This window comes from Phyllopteryx taeniolatus, chromosome 4, assembly GCF_024500385.1.
Source record: "Phyllopteryx taeniolatus isolate TA_2022b chromosome 4, UOR_Ptae_1.2, whole genome shotgun sequence".
NCBI lineage: Eukaryota > Metazoa > Chordata > Actinopteri > Syngnathiformes > Syngnathidae > Phyllopteryx > Phyllopteryx taeniolatus.
This window is the reverse complement of record NC_084505.1, coordinates 19,743,996-19,761,610: the sequence shown is the minus strand read 5'-3', so window position 1 is coordinate 19,761,610 and position 17,615 is coordinate 19,743,996. Positions and strand designations below refer to the sequence as shown.

The following is a 17,615-nucleotide window of genomic DNA, read 5'->3' as shown; positions in this document are numbered from 1 at the left end:
GTACAGAAAGGCCGTAGCCCGGAAATCAACGCTCATATGTTCAACTAAAATTGGGGAGAAAAACTAAATGCAACACAAGTCACAGAAGATCAATGAATCATATTCCAAAAAAAAAAAATAATTGTACTTACACTATATTTCAGGAAATTTAACAACAAAGATTTCCTGAAAAATTGGCGCTGAAATAGTTAGATTACAATAAATTCGATTTGATAAAAAGAAGAAATAAATGAAAGAGTAAAGATTTCAACTTTCTAGTCAGAATATTTCTTGGAAACATTTTTCCTGGAAAAAAAAAAAAAAAACAATTCTGAAAGCTGTTATATGTAAGACGTTGGGGCATATTTTGAATAATAATAAAATAACTTTTATAATGAATGGCAATTTTCTTTTTTTCTCTACCATCTTCAGTGACATCATTCACCCTGAATGTCAAGAAATACAGTCAAACATCAAGATGACCTTTGTGAGGCTTATTTCACTGGACCTCAAGTAAAAGCGCTTTTGTAGCCCGCACAGAGAATACATGAAAGAAATGATTATACCAAGAAAAATGATTTTTTTGTTGTAAAAGGTAAACAGCACGGCGATAATTAGGCTTCGAGCGCGGCGACCGGGAACATTATCTCATCGACATCCAGCCGAAGCCCATCGAGTCGGCAATACTCCCGCAGTGTGCGGTGTGCGGCCAATCTCTGCTGCTTGGTCGCACGTCGGAAAAAACAGATTGGAGGTTTTCGATAGCTTGTGAAATGGCACATTGGCATCAGGGCGCCGCACAATTGATTCATTTTCCCCGTCATTATTTACCAGACGTTTCAAAGCCGTTGACCTTCCCGTGGCCGACCTACGGTCGCACGCCCCCTCGCCGTCCACTCGCTCATCTTATGAGGGCTGTCATTTAAAAGGCCAAGCAAGTTCATGTTGATAGTTTGAAGAACACGCCTATATCCCATGGCTCTCGGCCTTTTTCCTCAAGTTTTAGGTTCGTCCAAAGTGACTTTTTGGAAGAAGAAAATCCAGCCCTCGAAGATAATTGCTCTTAGCAACGTGAAATTGGGTAGAAATGTCTACCAGGAGGAGACCCACAAAAAAAGTCTCAAGAAGCTGAAAAGACACCATTTTGTTTTAAAGCACCTCAGAATAGGACTAGGCAGCACCTCTCAGATGTGTTTGCAAAATCCAGCCCCAAAAGACAGTTTCACTAAGAAACTTGAAATTTGCCAAGTAAAAACGTCTCCAAAAGCAACACACACAAAAAAGTATCCGGAACCCATGCCAGAAAATACACATGAAGTCGGCCGTTTTGGGCTCAATATCACTATCTAGAATCTTAAAACGCAGTTGGACTTAGTAACATGAATTGTGGTCGGCATGCATCATGAGGAGACCCGCCGAAAAAGTCATTCCACAAAAGAGACAGGAAGTCTGTGTCCATTTTGGCTCGGAAGCGACCAATAGAATTTGAAAAAGAATTTAGCCGCAAAGACAGTTTGACTTAGCAATGTGAAATTTAGTAGGCATGTCCATTAGGAGTAGACCCACAAAATAAATCTCAAAAAGCCATGCCTGAAAAGACACGAAAAGTCTGCTATTTTGCTTCGAAGCAGATCTTTTAGGCTCATTTTGACCATTTTGCAGGGTCCTTTAAAGATCAACTAACCCAGTCTTGAAACCCTCGTTTGAAATCCTCACCAAATCTTAGAACAGTAATTAAAAACTAATTTCAAAAATGAACCCTGGCTTTGAAACCTAACCTAGGGTTAAAGCCTTACTTTAAAGCCTTAATCCTGGCATGAAACACTAACCCTTGTTCTTTAAACCCTAACATTTCAAGCCTGAGCCTTGTTTGAAACAACAAAAAGCTGGCCATTTAGTCTCATTTCACCCATATTTCATGGTGCAACTTTCAAATGCGTCCTTTTCCAGATTGAAGTGCTAACCTTTCCCAGCGCCACAATCCATAAAACAGGTGCCCCTCAACAAAGTTTCACCACCTTTGGCCATCATTAGTCGTCATCGCTCGTCTCAGCCAAGCAGCCGTGTCGCTCGCTCACCTTGTCGGCCATGATCATGGAAGAGCCTCCGTGCACGCCCAGCACAGGAAGTTGGGTCTGGACGGACAAGAAGTCCAGGATCTGAGCGATGGCCTCCTGGTCGGTGCCGTCAGCGAACACGACGCCGTGCAGGCGAGAACGTGACAGCAGCTCGCATACCTCCAAAAACAAAAACAACGAACTACACTTTAAAAACAAATCAAGAGTGAATACCTGACCTCACTTATGACCTTAACTCAAAGCGCTACAGAAAATGGATGGATGGATGGATGGATGGATGGATGGATGGTAATGCCCTCGCAGGTGGGTAAGGAGAGCTACAGTTGCCAATGCATTTTCAGCCAGGCTTGGGAAGATGACTTTGAAAATGTAGTTGGTTACAATTACAAGTTACCCTGTTGAAAATGTAATAGTTGTGTAACTATTTGAATTACTTTCTCAAAGTAATATAACAAATGAAATTTGATTTCATTTGGATTATTGGATGATTTTTTTGGATTTTGGATTTTTGTGGGTTACGAGCTTGGTAACGGAAGGAATTGAACTTGTAAGTCAAGGTACCACCACTGTATAATAGCAAGTCCACTTTTGCCATTCAAATGATTTTAATCCGTTCCAGCCTGCAAAAAAAAGAGGCGGTTTTAATAGAGACAAATAGCACTAAATTGTATGACAACATAATAAAAGACAATGTCAATAAATAAATTGGTTTTATAAAACGTCATTACTGTAGCATTCGTGTGTTGGATGTGTGCCTTTTTGTCATTTTAAAAAAATAATAATAGCACTCTATAGTATTGTACTGACACAAACTACATTACTGTACTTAAAAACATACAGTAATGCTATAATTAAATCGAATGTAAGGAATTAAACCGTTTTTGACACATTTTCTGCTTCAATTCAATCGGTATTGTGTTCGCCTTGGCCACATGGGGGCTGTATAATACAGACGTACAGATATACACGGAGCTGGTCACAACTCCTCAGTGAGCCGCAGTAATATTCGTCATTCTTAGCAGAGGATAAAGAATATACGTCTGTGAGTATTGCTATATTATCCGTCTACATTTGTGTTCAAAGCCCCTAACCACTGCGATATCGATGCAAATTTTGCTAGCCCATCTATGGTATTTTGCATTAAGCTGGCGGACTTTCAAATGTATGTGATTTGGTTCAATACGTGCTTGTTGTGAAGTTCGTTGCAAGCAGAAATAACACAAATTTCTGCTCGCAAGTAAACGCAAAACATCGGCCGAACGATGGCTCATATCTCGAGTCGCTCGTAGCTCAAATCATTTGATTACTTTTGAGTTATTGATGTTTTTTGGAGCGTACTCTATACTAACTAACAACCTCGGGGGTGCTACCCCTCACCTCTGTGATGATAGACTTGGGGTCAGTCTGGTTGACCCTCAAAGGTACCACCGATACGTCTAGGGCGTCGTCGGGCCTCCGGGGGGGATGCAGCTCCTGGTCCGTGACCAGCTGGGTCTGGCCCATCACCACGCCCACGCTGAGCCCCGGGGGCTTCTGCGAAGCGGCCAGCGACGCCCAATGGGAGAGGAGGAGCAGTATCCGCAACACCGCACACATCGTACCCTGCGAATACAAACAACACAACCGCAATGTGATTACGTACTTTGGAAGCCTAACCCAGGCTTGAAACGAAAAAAGCTCTTTTGAAACCACAACCCTCCATTGAAACCTTAGTTGCAAAGCCAAACTGTTGTTTGAAAGCCTAATTTATCCTTCAAATTTGAAGCTTGTCTTGAAACCCTGGCGTGCCCTGGCCTATCCCAGCTATCTTAGGGGCGAGCGGCGGGGTACACCCCGAACTGGTCGGCAGCCGGTCGCAGGGCACATCGCAACCATTGGCACTCCCATTCACACCTACGGGCAATTTAGAGCCTGCAGTCAACCTTTTTTCATCAACGGAGGGCCCGGAGAAAACCCACGCGGGCTGCTTAATGAGCATATGTTTAAAGGCATTTACTGGAAATGAAGTTAAGCGATGGAGTTTGTATTAGTCGAAATTTTGACGCCAATATGTTCCCTTTTACTACAAATCGGCCCTAAATGTCGGTTATTGGCCTCCTTGACCACTAACAATCGCTATATGCCTATCACAGCTCGAGATTCCATGCAATTTCTGCTTGTTCAGAATTGATCAAACCAAGCGGCATATGTTAAAACCGTCACTTTTGGGTCCAGATGAGAAGAAGACCCCCGAAGCGCTATGAAGTGAAGTGGCTATGACTCACTTTGATATTGCAGTTGCAACTTCGCAGTAAAGGACACCTTTGACAAGATAATGAGACATTAGCTCAGATTGATGCGCTTACACAGCTCCTAAATCAACAGGCGACGGATTTGCACAGAGCGGAGGGCCCGACCGATGTGGATTTTTTTGAGGCCGACGCCGACTCCGATATTTGGCAGAATACAATTCCGATAACCGATTCGTCAGACAAAGATTCCAAAAATATGTGTCGTGAATAAAGTAACTTATTTTTTGGTCCCCTAACCTTTACAACAACAATACTTTGTCCTTTAGTATTTGTTGAACTATTGTCAAAAGCATAAACTGATGTATTTAACTTTAAATTGATTCAGTATATAAGCAACAGATCAGTATGCACAATGTCCTTTAAAGTTGAATCGCATTTCTTATATTCCAGTTTGTCTCTTTGCCACAAAATAAAAAACAGGTGCCGCCATAATCCGATTGTACAGAGTTGTATTTTGAATATAAATTGTACGGAGAGAAGCATTCAACTTGTTTTTAACCCAATCCCCCAAAACAAGTTTGAAACCAAAACCCAGGCTTTAAACCTTAATTTGAAACCTTAACCCTTGTTTAAAGCCCAAATCCAAACTTAAAACCTTAACCCGGGTTTGAAACTCATTTGAAATCTTAACCCTTATTTAAACCCCAATCCAAACTTGAAAGCTCACCTAACCTTTGAGTTGCTTGTATTTAAGTGGCAGGGTTAGGGTTCCGAGGAGGGTGCAGAAAACATTTGGCGCCGGCACGGAGAGGGCAAAAAAAAAACTCATCTTGTTTCTTTGTTTCTAACTATCGTGTTTGTTGCAAACGTGCTGACGCGGTTACAACTCGGACCCAAAAAGGTGCGAAGAGAAGCAGACGAGCGGGCTCATCAATGCGCTGTGAAAAGGGCCGTCAGCGCAGCGAGAGCCAATGAAAGCGCCACGAGAACGCTGCGTTCCGTCTCAGCCCATTTCCAAGAAGAACAAATCCCGAAGGCGAAATTGTGAACCGATGATCTTTTTTTTTTCCCCCTGCTAACTTAGTCAAACAATTGTTCCTTTGTTGCAAGCCGTCTTTGCGGCCGGCTTAGTGTACGTTTCTCATCGGTGTCATCTCACACCCGGCCGGTCGAATCAGGTCAGTTAGCTAGCGGAGCACCCGGGCGCCTGCCGCCCGCAGACGAGCCCCGCGGCGCTCGTGCCACTTAGCATACGTCGCTAAATCGAACACCGCTACGCTCGTGTCCCCGAGAATTAGCAACAGCTCCACCCCGACGGCTCAACATTACGCAAGTTAGTGTCCTGGCTCATGGGAAAAGGACCAATGGGAAAATCAAACCCTGGCTTCAAACCCTACTTTCAAACATTTACCCTGGCTTGAAATCTCTATTTGAGACGTGGCTTGAAAACCCAAGTCTGATCTTGAAAACCTAACTTGAAACCCCAATCCTATTTTGAAACCCTGACCCTGACTTGAAACCCTACTTTCAAACATTTACCCAGGTTTGGACATCCCCATTTGAAACGTGGCTTGAAAACCCCGTCTGTCTTTAAAACCCCAATCCTGTTTTAAAATCCCATTTTGAAACCCCAACTCTGACTTGAAACCCTACTGTGAACCCTAACCCTTGCTTGAAACCTTTGAAACCCCAAGTCTACCTTGAAACTCTAACTTGAAAACCGAACCGTGTCTTAAAACGTATTTTGAAACCCTAACTCTGACTTGAAACCCTACATTCAAACCCCAACCCTGTCTTGAAACCCTGCTTTAAAACAGTAACCTAGACCTGAAACTCCCATTTGAAACTTTGCTTGAAACCATAGTACTGGATGGAAGCCCTACTTGGAAACCAAAACTCTCACTTCCACCCCTAAATTCAAACACTGTCCCTGCCTTGAAACCCTTCTTCGAAACACTAACCCTTGCTTGAAGCCCTAAATTGAAACGCAAAGCCTTGTTAAAAACCCTAACTTGAAATCCAACTCTACCCTGAAACCTTACATTAAAACCCTAACCCTGAGTTGAAATCAGAATCAGAATCAGAAACATCTTGATTTGCCAAGTATGTCCAAAAAACACACAAGGAATTTGTCTCCGGTCGTTGGAGCCGCCCGAGTACGACGACAGACTTCGGAGACAGAAAGACATTGAGAGAGAAAAAAAAAAAAAAAAAAAAAAAAAAAAAAAAAAACAGTCACTGAGCAATAAAGGGTTGCTAGTTATCTGGTAATGCTCCCAAGCATACTTTGTAAACCTAAAGCCGTCTTTAAAACCAATCTTTAAACCCTGATCCTGTTGTAAAACCCTCCTTTGAAACACTAACCTTAATTTAAAATCCTAATCCCGTCTTGAAACTGAAACACTTAGCGTGCCTTGAAACCCTGCTTTAAAACCTTTACCCTGTCTTGAAGCCCTACTGTGACAACCTAAACGTGGTCTGAAATCCTAACCCTCCCATGAAACCCTACTTCGAAACCCTAAACCTGTCTTGAAATTCCTCTTTGAAAGCCTAACCCTGGCTTGTAATCCCCATTTGAATCCAGTTTTGACACTCTAAATCCATGTTGAAACCATAACCCGTTTGAAAACCAACTCTGAAACCCTAAATGTGGTTTGAAACCTGAACCGCTTCAAAATGGATTGATTCGCAAGTGAGCGCATGCAAGTTTCTTCCGCCGTATGCTCTGCTGCGGCGTGTTTGTGATCATTCAAATGGATTTCGCCTAAGAGCACAGATCTGGCTCCCGCCAGTAAATTAGAGGCCGACCAAATTTTGCGAGCAGGATGGCGCTCCGTCAAAAACGCCGGGAGACGGCATTAGCGGCAACAGCTCGAGCGGGAAGATATTAGACGACGTGATTGCTCAGCGTAAGCCAAACCCCAGGGTTTGTTTCCCCCCGAGCGCACACTAGCACATTTCTTGGTTCAGCGGCGTTACCCTTAACTCCGACCGGATAACACGCTGGCTGCAACGTATCAGTCCAAAATGTCATTATTTTATTCACGGCCACTGAAGCGCTTGCATTTGGCCAAATCGGGCGCGTGGTTGCTCCCACCCGAGCCCAAAATATCCTTCAGTGAAACTCTTGCCCTTTAAAAACTCTCGTTGTGCATCATAATCAAGACAATGCCGCTATTGCGTGCTGAAGTTCACCCATCGCTTGTGCTCGTATTGAATTCAATTCTAATAATTACAGGAGGCCTCTATTCAGGTGGAGGCATTTATTTGTAGTATTACTTTTTTATAACAATATCTGAAAGACAGTCAACTCTAACATCTAAATGTGCACGATAGTGTTGCTGTACTGAAGTAAATGACACTTACTGCCATGTTCATGGAAACAATTTATTTGAGGGAGAAATGAAATGAAATGAAACTCTATGTGAACAATCGCATGTATGACCAAAGGTTTATGATCTGGTTTTTTGGTTTTTTTCCTGAAAAGAAAAGTAGGTGATTTTTGGGGGGAGGCATCTACTCATTTTAAATTCATTTTAAAATAATATTTGACAGAATGTCAACTCTTTGTCCTTGTGTCAACAACAGCATCTATTCAACTTTTTCTGAGGCTACTATTTGAAGAAGGCGTTTATTTGTCGAATTTTAGAATATCTGACAAACTAGCTAATGCCCACGTGTGAAAAATTGAGGTACTGACAATAATAACTATGCCTCACTTTTCAGCTTTTTTTTTTTTTTTTTTAAGTAGAAAAATCTTTATTGGAGAGAGGCCTTTATTTGTAATTTTTTTTCCACAAATATTTGACACATTAACTCTTTAATATCTGCGTGAACTATCGTCTGTGAACTGAGGGTAATTGCACTTACTACCCATTATTATGGTGAAAAAAGAAGGGGTATATTTTTTGCAAGGCGTTTAAAATAACATTTGACAGAATGTTAAGTCCGTGTGTGAACATCATCATCTAGGAACTGAAATAATAGGATAGCTTCTACACTTTTTTTTCCTAATTGGAAAAAAGTAGGTATTTATTTGAGGGAGTCATCTACCTGTATTTATATATTTTGAAATAATATCGGACAGAATGTCAAATTTACAACAGCGACTATGAACTGAAGGAATTACACGTACTAGCAGTTTGAGAAGAAGAAAGTGAACATACTTTATTTGCCAAGTCTGTTGAAAAAACGCCTGAGGCATCGACTGTATTTGACTAAGGCATTTATTTGTAGAATGTTAGAATATCTGACAAACTAGCCATTTAATATCAGTGTGTGAAAAATGGGGTCTATTAAGTGAGATACTGAGCGTAGTTATTGTACCAATAGTACCTCTTTTTTTGCTGGGTGTGGCTGTTTTTGGTTAGTAAAGGAGTTCAGAACTTTTGGAATGCTTTTTTTTTTTTAAATGTAAATAGCTGCAATTCCTCCTCCTCCTCCGCCCAGTTTCACCAAAAGCGCGAGAGTTCGTCTGACTGGTGTGGCAAGATGCTGGCCAGGCCAACGTATTCACTTGGACTTAACCAGGTTTGATCTGTCTGACCTGATATTTCAAAGTCCACATTTAAGCAATGGCCTCTAGTCTGAGGAAATGTGCTTTGTTACATCCAGCCACCATTTGGATACTGTATATTCATTTTGCCTTCATCAGATGTTTGGATTTCATTTGGTGTTTTAATCCCCCGGCGGCCTCCCAAATCCAAACGCTTGACACTCGTCAGATTTATCTCAATCTCCATGAAATGTGCATCGGATTTCGCGAGAAGGCGGCTAATTATCAGTAAACAGGAAGTGAACCGGGAGCTTCAAGTCGGGAGAAAGAGATCAGGATATATTTTATGACGAGAGTTCCCCGTTGTAATGCGAATTGAAGGCAACCCTTGCGATGAAGCCAATGCAGTGGGATTCATTCAAGATATAAGAGCGAGACAGCCATCCAAATAAAGCCGCAAAGCCGCAACTCCCCGGGCTTGTACGGCAAGTGCGAAAAGCAGTGGACCGAGCCTCTTCAGCGCGATCCTCAATCTTGTCATCTAGGCGTTCGCTCTTTCTCTCTTTTTTTTTTTCGGGATGCTAAATGCATTTGCATGTCGAAGACGAGTGCACACTCGACCGATTGCATGCGAGCGACGTCTCGGTTGACAGGACAAACTTGCGGGCCAGTTGTTTGATAAATAGTACGCATGCCATGTTGTGCGTTTGTTCAACAACAACAAGGTGATGAGATGAGAAAAGTTGGAGGTTTTGTTCTGAATTAGCCAGTGGCCAGTGGCCAGTGGCCAGTGCAAAGCCAAGTGAGGCAGCAAAAGCTGATGCGGTGATACAATGTTGTTATCCTTTCAGTTTACAGTTTCGTAGAAAAATGTAATATTTTGGTGATAAAATTGGGAATTTGGGGAATTATATTTTTGTGCCTACATAACGTACAACAAGACTATCTATACGTATATGTTTTTCCATGTCGAAATGTTTTGTACCTTCTAGATGTAAATACCATGGAATAAAAGCTGGAATTCTAAACTTTTGTCTGAAACCCAAATGTTTTCAATATACAACAAAACGTTCCAATAGCTTTGGAAGGGATTGTATATGGTGATCATATTGTGACCAATTCTATACTTATGCTCTGTAGTTATTTGTATTTTTTTTTTTAAAGCCAATGTTTTATTGGCAATATGAAGAAAAGCATGAGTGTATTAATTTCTTGTGTATATTTACAATTGTTAACAGTTAATATTGTTCATGGTAAAATGAAGAAAAGTGTCATTTTGAATATGTATTAATCTCTCCGTTTATTCTGAACCTGTTTTACATCATTTCCATATTTTGATGTACAGCAGATGTTCTTTTTTTCTATTGAATATTTCAGTCTCATCATATAGTGATAATGTTGGAACAATATTGTCAACTATTGATAATCATCTCATCCGGCAAGGCAACACGCACGCGCACACGTAGAAACGGAAGGGAATTAGTATTGTAGTCGGGATGCCGCTTGGGTCACCTTGAAATGGTGACGAGCTGTCATTTGGGGGGCGTCAGAGGTTGGAATGAGCTGAAAAAGATCTCATACGCCACCCGGGTTCAAACACAATCATTCTCTAAAAATCCTCATCTCCCGGGAGAGGTGTTTGAAATATGAAAAAAGGGCCAACATTGATCGCTCAATGATGCTCCACTTGTCGTTTGTCACTTCAGTGCCTAATTGAATCAAAATATGGAACCGATCGGCTAATAAATCTCAGCCGAGATGACAGCGAAATGCCCCAAAAGTGCTTCCAAAAACTTCACGCGAGACTTGGGCGAATCTCTCAAAGTTAGCCTCTACATAAACTATGTGGAACATAGACTTGTTGATGCTACACTGTCAAGGTCTTTTTGCCAACGCTTTCTAATGTGGGTGGAGCCTGCCGTTACATTTAGATGATAATCTTAAGGATTTGCCATCAATCTGTACTTTGATTCTTTTAATCTGCACACTTTTTGGAGGATTTAGGGTAGTTTTATTAGATTGGGGGGGGGTTACGGCAATGTCATTTTAGCTTGCATAACTTTAATAACGTCTGAACAAAAACAGGTAGTTCTAAAGTATTCGCATGCGTTGAGAATTGTTTTTAGGATTGTTGCTCTTACTTTGTAGTATTGAAGGAAGTTAACACCTCTAACTTGAAATTCTCGGAATAAGCTTTCACTTGCCATGAATGCATTATTTCTGAATAAGTGATGTAGGTGGTCAATTCCACTTTGTTCCCACGTGCGTCAGTAAAAGGGGTATTTTGTTCATGTCAAAATCGGGATTGTGCCAGATTGAGGAGGAATGATATGGTGCTCGACTTCTCCACCAACCTGATAAAGCGGCAGCAATAATCGGATCGCTAAAACAATTGTGGCGCTTGAGACGTGACCTGATCAAGTTTGGTGCTATCGCAGTCTATCTGTTCTACTTCCAGCCAAGATTGTTGTTCAACATTTGGATGTAACCGTTTAATGAGGGACTGTATTTGGCTAGTTTTTCCTATGTATTTATTTAATTCTTTTGTCCTGTTCGGCTGTTAGGTCAAGCAGAACGGAGGATCCGTATCCCCTTTTATGCCGGAACAGTTTTACTGTGTCACAGTGGCGTTTTTCAGATGCCGCTGTGGTTTCTTAGTATTACGATTGATGTTTATTGAGAATCAGAGTCGATCGGTCGAACAGAACGACGTTTCACGAGGGGAGAGAGAAACGAAGACAAAAGACAAAGCACTCATTGCAAACAGGATGATAAAAGTCAATCATTACATATCTACCATGAAACATGAGATATGAGTGTTGCATGGGGCTGTAGGGAAGGACAGGACAAGGACAGGAGACGAAGCATGCGGGACAAGGGTCGTGACCCCGGCTGTACAACTTAAGTGTGCTGTGATTGACTATGTGAATCATAAAAGTCTACAGGGGCTACCCGAGCAATTGGCATATTCGGGAGTTATTTGTCGCAATAAGTGACACACATGCAAGTGACTTGACACCGTTTGGCATGCGCAAAGACTGACAGAAGTCCCCCTTTAATTGCCGGGCCCGCATCACGGAGGTTGAGGACCCCTAACCCAATCCATCGGCCCGGCGGACGGGACCCAATGTCACCCGCCCAGTCAACCCCACCATTTTCAAAAGTGGCCGAGTCAAATGAAAATCATTTGTGGTAAGCTTTTATTGTTATTTATAGATATATGCCCTAAAAGTGAGATAGGTAGGCTGTTCCAACAATTCATCACCATTTTTTCCCAGTAGAGGTATGCGATTGAAATGATTTTGCGGAGATATTAAAGCCTAGATATTTGATATTCCCAGTTGGAATAGGAAAGTTTGGATTTTGGTCTGCAGGATTCCATGAGTTAGTCGTTATCGGGAGTATTATTGATTTTGACCAATTGGTAGCATTTTCTGATCATTGCGAAAATGTCTTAATGAGGTTAAAAAGGGTTCTTGTAAGTAAAGAAGGATATGATCTGCGTGAAGACTGATTTTGTGTTCTGACATAGGAGCACAGATAGCTTCAATATTGGTGTTCTGCCGAATATTGCTATTGCCAGTGGTTGGATTGTAAAGTGCGAATAGCAGGGGCGAGAGTGGCCAGGCATCCTTGTCGAGTTCCTCTTTGCAAAGCGAAACGTTGCCATGTGACCCCATTTGTGATGACAGCTGCTTTTGGTGAGTTGCGATCCAGTCAATTAATGCCAACGCAGCAAATTTTGGAGGATCTACGGTCATCTTATTTGACTCTGCGCAATTCTGGGGGCCGGATTTATGCTCATGTTATTAGAACAAGAATCACTTTTGGGACATTTTGTGGTAGTTTGACTTTAAACTGCACACACCCGCAAAGCTTTTAGAATTTGTACTTTGAACTCATTCAGTGGCAGCCCTCCCAGATAACATGGATATTTGACTTGTGTTAAGATGACATTAGTTTGTATTTTTGATTCATTTAACTTTGGTCTTTGGGGGATTTCTGTTATTCTTATTGAAACTTTAGAGAAATCCTTTTTAAGTAGCTGTATTTGATTGTGTGCAACTTTGGGGGGGTTTTGCAATCGTCTTTTAAACCTGTACAAATTTGGGGTCGTTTTATTTGAAACTGCACAATTTGGGGCCTTTCATGGTCATTTGACTTTTTCCTACTAACCTTTTACAGTAGTTTTCGGTTGACTTGTGCATTTTTTTTTTTCTTTTTATTTGATCTTGCCCAACTTTGGGAGGATTAACAGTAGTCTTATTGTAACAGTTTTTTTTTTCTCACAGCGGATGTCATTCAGCAACACGGCCGGAAAAAACTACGAAGTGCAGCTACCCCTAACACTGACTCGCTGCCCAGCAATTGAAAATATGCCATTCAAAAAGTGAAATCAGATCTACGGTAAAAAAAAAAAAAAAAAAAAAAAAAATGTTGAATATACATTTTTCTAAGGTTTAAGGGAGGGACGGCACCCATCACTTCTTTAAGGTTTCAGCTGAGCTTTTCCAGGAGCCCAGGAAAAAAAACCTCACATTTTCATTCAATATTTAATGAGGGAATTTTTACACGCAAGCGCCATTGGCAACTCATCTAAAACAGTTCCAGCAGGATCATCAAAATCCTCACAGACACACCCGGTCAAAAATGAAGAAAGCTTTGTTCTTACTTTGTACTACATTTGTTAGTATTACTTTCTTTCATTAAAAATCTGAAACATGATGCCTTTGTACCTTCCCAGTATGTCATCAACTTTTATTGTTTCAACATGTTGACATTAACTTCTTTTTGACTAGGGTTTACTACCTCCTCTTTATACTTGTAGACTGAACATACTTTATGTTGAATAGAATGGGTGAAGCACATCTGCAATTCATTTTGCCATCCCAATTAAGGTTTGAACATGAACAACATTGACAGCTGTTAATTGATGGTACAATTGTATGAAATGTGATTTAAACCCCCGTCTGTTTTAAGATTTAACTCAAGAACAGATTATTTCTGCTCCCAAGATTTTCCTTTTTTGGAACTTGGGTGGCGCTTTGAGCCTCGCCTTTCCCTGCTCTCTCTCTCTCTCTCTCTCTCTCTCTCTCAGCACCTCCTCATCCGTGTTATCAAGTGCTATCAAACTGCCTGCATTTGAGCCCGCCAGATCCAGGAATTCAACGCCAGAGTATTGATGTTCATCCGCGGTACACAGGCTTAGGCTCATGACTACTTCGGCAAGTTACTCGACTCCCCCCCGTTGTGTTCTTCTCCATCTCCAGTGCTCCTTCCGTGTCACCTTGCCTCACAGTCTGTTCCAGGTTCTTTCACCTGCTGGAGCTCCCGCCACCCACGTTCCCTGCTCCGACCAACCACCGTCACTCCTCGGATATCCTACCCCCGAGATATCCCTTAATAAACCATTTTCGTCTACTTCCTCCACCTCTGGGTGCTTTTGGGTCCAGTCCAATATCTTACGGATATAGACCGCGACATAAAATGTGTTTAAATTGTTTTCCGAGCACTGTAGTCCAAATGCTAATAATGACAAAAGCAAATAGTGTACCTCCGCGTATGAGACATCCAAAGTGTTGTGAGTGAGCCTAACCCTAAAAGAAACTGGAGTGAGTTGCATCAAAGACAGCCCATATACCCGCTACATTATCACATGAGAAAAGAGAAGATACTAGTGCGGCGAGTTCTTTTCACACACCGACAACAACAACAACAACAACAAGGTTTGGCCACAGAAGTGCTTTGGATTTTCCAGCACATTTATCTATCTCCACGTACTAGGAGAGTATGTGCCATTTTATACAATGCCACAATGACACCTTACTGTGAAGCACGCCTGGTTGCTGGATGCACCGGGATTTGCTGCACGTATCAAAGTAGACGTTTTTCTTTCATGAACATATTTAAGGGAGGGCGGAGAGGAGGTAGGAGGGAAGTAAGGAAAACAACTAAGTGATGAAGGACAGAAGGAAGGGAGCAAAGGAAGGAAGGAACAATGAACAACGATGGTATGAAAGGAAAAGAGAAAAAGAAAAAAGGAAGGAAGGGAAAAGGGATGACATAAAAGGAAGGCTGCGATTGGCCGGCAACCAGCTGAGGGTGGACCCCGCCTCCTGCCCGATGACAGCCGGGATGGGCTCCGGCGCTCCCGCGACCCTCGTGAGGAGAAGCGGCTCGGAAAATGGACGGATGGATGGATAGATAGATACAAGGAAGGAAGAAAGAAAAGAACAATGGTATGAAATGAAGTGTGGGTGAAAGATTGAAGGATAGATGGATGAACGAAAGGAAGGAAGGATAGATGGATGAAAGGAAGAACAAGAAAAAAGGCTAATATGAATGGAAAAGGGGAAAGAAGGGCGTTGTGAAAGAAAGGTAAGAAGGGTGGATGGAAATATCGAGGATGTATGAAAGGAAGGAAAGAAGATGTTTGAAGAAGGAAGAAAGGTGGCATAAAACAAAGAAAGAAAGAAGGAAGGGAAAGAGGTGTGTGAAAATCAAGGAAGCAAGGATGTACGAAAGAAAGAATGAAAAAGGTAGGAAAGAAGAAAAGAAAGGAGGAAAGAAAAAGGATGATGAGAGGAAGGCAAGAAGGATGGACGAAATAAAGGAAGGTAACAAGGAAGGAAGGGAGGAAGAGATGAAGATTGGAAGGATTGAAACAATTACACTTTGAATTTATTGTATTTACCAAGTGTCATCGTAATAAATACGTGTAAATGTAATGAAATGAAAACAATATAAAGCATATTCCATATATAAAGTATGAAAAAAAGAAGTATCAAGAAGGTCTTTACTGTGATGTGAGTTTCTGTCAGCTCTTCTGCGGCTCCTTAGAAGCAAAGCATGAAACTTTCACAACGTATGGCGTTTGCGGCCAATTTGGTGCTCTTTTTGCGGTGTACGTGGGGGCGCGGGGGCGGGGCGCTGAACACGTCGCATCATACATATTTCATCGCTGATAAATATGAATAAGAAGGACAAGCAGCTAGAAAGGACACGCCGCTTTTCTGCAGCGTGCGTGTCTGTGTCTGTGTGTGTGTGTGTCTTTGACTTTTTGAGGGCGTTCGGTAGAGGTGAGCGAGTGGCCGGCGTATCAAAATAAAGAAGAAGGCGTATTAAAATAAAGTTCAGATGGAGCCGCGCCGGGTTCGGGGGTCTATTGACTGTTTAGCGGACGAGCTCGCCGACGGCGGAGGCGACATAAGATTGATGGGCTCCATCACCTTTGAAGAGCAAAAGTATATTGGAAGAGGAAAAAAACACAGTCAAGATAAACAGAGACAGCTGCGCAGGTTAAAATAAGACTACGATAATGATAACAACTAACAACGCTTGCAGGTTTAACATAAGATGACTGTAAAAACCTCCAAAATAGCACAGCGGCACGTCTGCCTCACAGTTCTGAGGACCGGGGTTCAAATCCCGGCCCCGCCTGGGTGGAGTTTGCATGTTCTCCCCGTGCCTGCGTGGGTTTTCTCGGGGTGCTCCGGTTTCCTGCCACATCCCAAAAGCATGCGTGGTAGGTTGAGTGAAGACTCTAAATTGCCCGTAGGGGTGAATGGTTGTTTGTTTCTATGTGCCCTGCGATTGGCTGTCGACCGGCTCAGGGTGTACCCCAACTTTCGCCCGAAGATAGCTGGAATAGGCTCCAGCACACCCGCGACCCTCGTGAGGTTAAAGCGGTCCAGAAAATGGATGGATGGCTGGATGGATCAAATAAGATCCCAAACGTGACTTAAGTTAACATCAAATAAACAAAAACTCAAAACTCAAAATTAGCACAGGTTAAGGGCACATTTCAAAAACATGCATCGTAGGTTAATTGAAGCCTTTGTCCGTAGGTGTGAATGCGAGTGCGACTGGTTTGTGTCCTGTGATTGGCTGGCGACCAGTTCAGGATGTACCCTGCCTCTCACCCGAAGATAGCTGGGATAGGCTCCAGCACTCCCGATAAGCGGCTCATAAAATGGATGGCTGGATGGTTGCATAACATAAAATACAACAACAACAACAACAACAACAACAACAAAAAACAGCAATTAAAATGAAATGACTGTACATTCCCAAAAGGTCCCGCAGCTTTCAATAAATCCAACCGAAACCTTTTGTGGGTCTACTCATGATAGACATACCTACCAGATTAATTTGAATTTTCAAAACATTCTAGTTGGAAACCATAATTCCAAACCCTAACGAAGGATTGCAACACTAATTTGAAACATTAACCCTGGCTTAAAACCTTGCTTTGAAATCACAATGCTTGCTTCAAATAAATATGACACCATTGTTACGATGATAATACCCACATCTATTCCCGACAACTTTAACCAACGGACTTGCCCTCCTCCGGCTGCTGGCAAAAAGTCGATGACTCAAAATGTTCTCCATCTGAATTCTGACAAAACTAAAGTTCTTCAAATTGGTCCTAAAAATCTCTGTCACTGCTGCTACTCAGTTTATTAGCCAACTTCACCAGATTATTAAATCCACTGCTAAAAATCTCAGCGTTATCTTTGACCAGTACATGACTTTTGTACGGTGGCCTGGAAGTGCAAAACAATGTAACAAACCGTGAAACACTTTTACATTTCAGAAAACAAATGAACAAAAGACGAAACCAATTACAATTGCCACAAACCGGAAAGGGATTCCCACATGCATTCTTAGGATTCCCAAGCATTTTCCTGGAACGACACGCCCCGCTTCAACGTGATTGGCTCCTGCATCGCGGGAAGGGTAGGCTACGCAGATGTCACGAGATGTCCATCCCAAATATGTATCACAGTTGTACAAAATAAAATGAAAAACAAATGAGTTTGTTATGGT

At 42.0% G+C, this 17,615-nt stretch overlaps 1 protein-coding gene across 4 annotated transcripts in view; it reads right to left on the bottom strand.

Moving 5' to 3' along the window:
• grin2ab (glutamate receptor, ionotropic, N-methyl D-aspartate 2A, b) overlaps positions 1-17,615 on the bottom strand; it is a 127,473-nt gene that overhangs the window by 79,962 nt on the left and 29,896 nt on the right. For all 4 annotated transcript variants that reach the window (XM_061770346.1, XM_061770345.1, XM_061770347.1 and 1 more), the window contains exons 3-4: positions 3,435-3,659; positions 2,058-2,216 (exon numbers count right to left, since the gene is read on the bottom strand). In XM_061770346.1, coding sequence (XP_061626330.1) covers positions 2,058-2,216; positions 3,435-3,659 — 384 coding nt within the window. The remainder of the gene's footprint in view (positions 1-2,057; positions 2,217-3,434; positions 3,660-17,615) is intronic.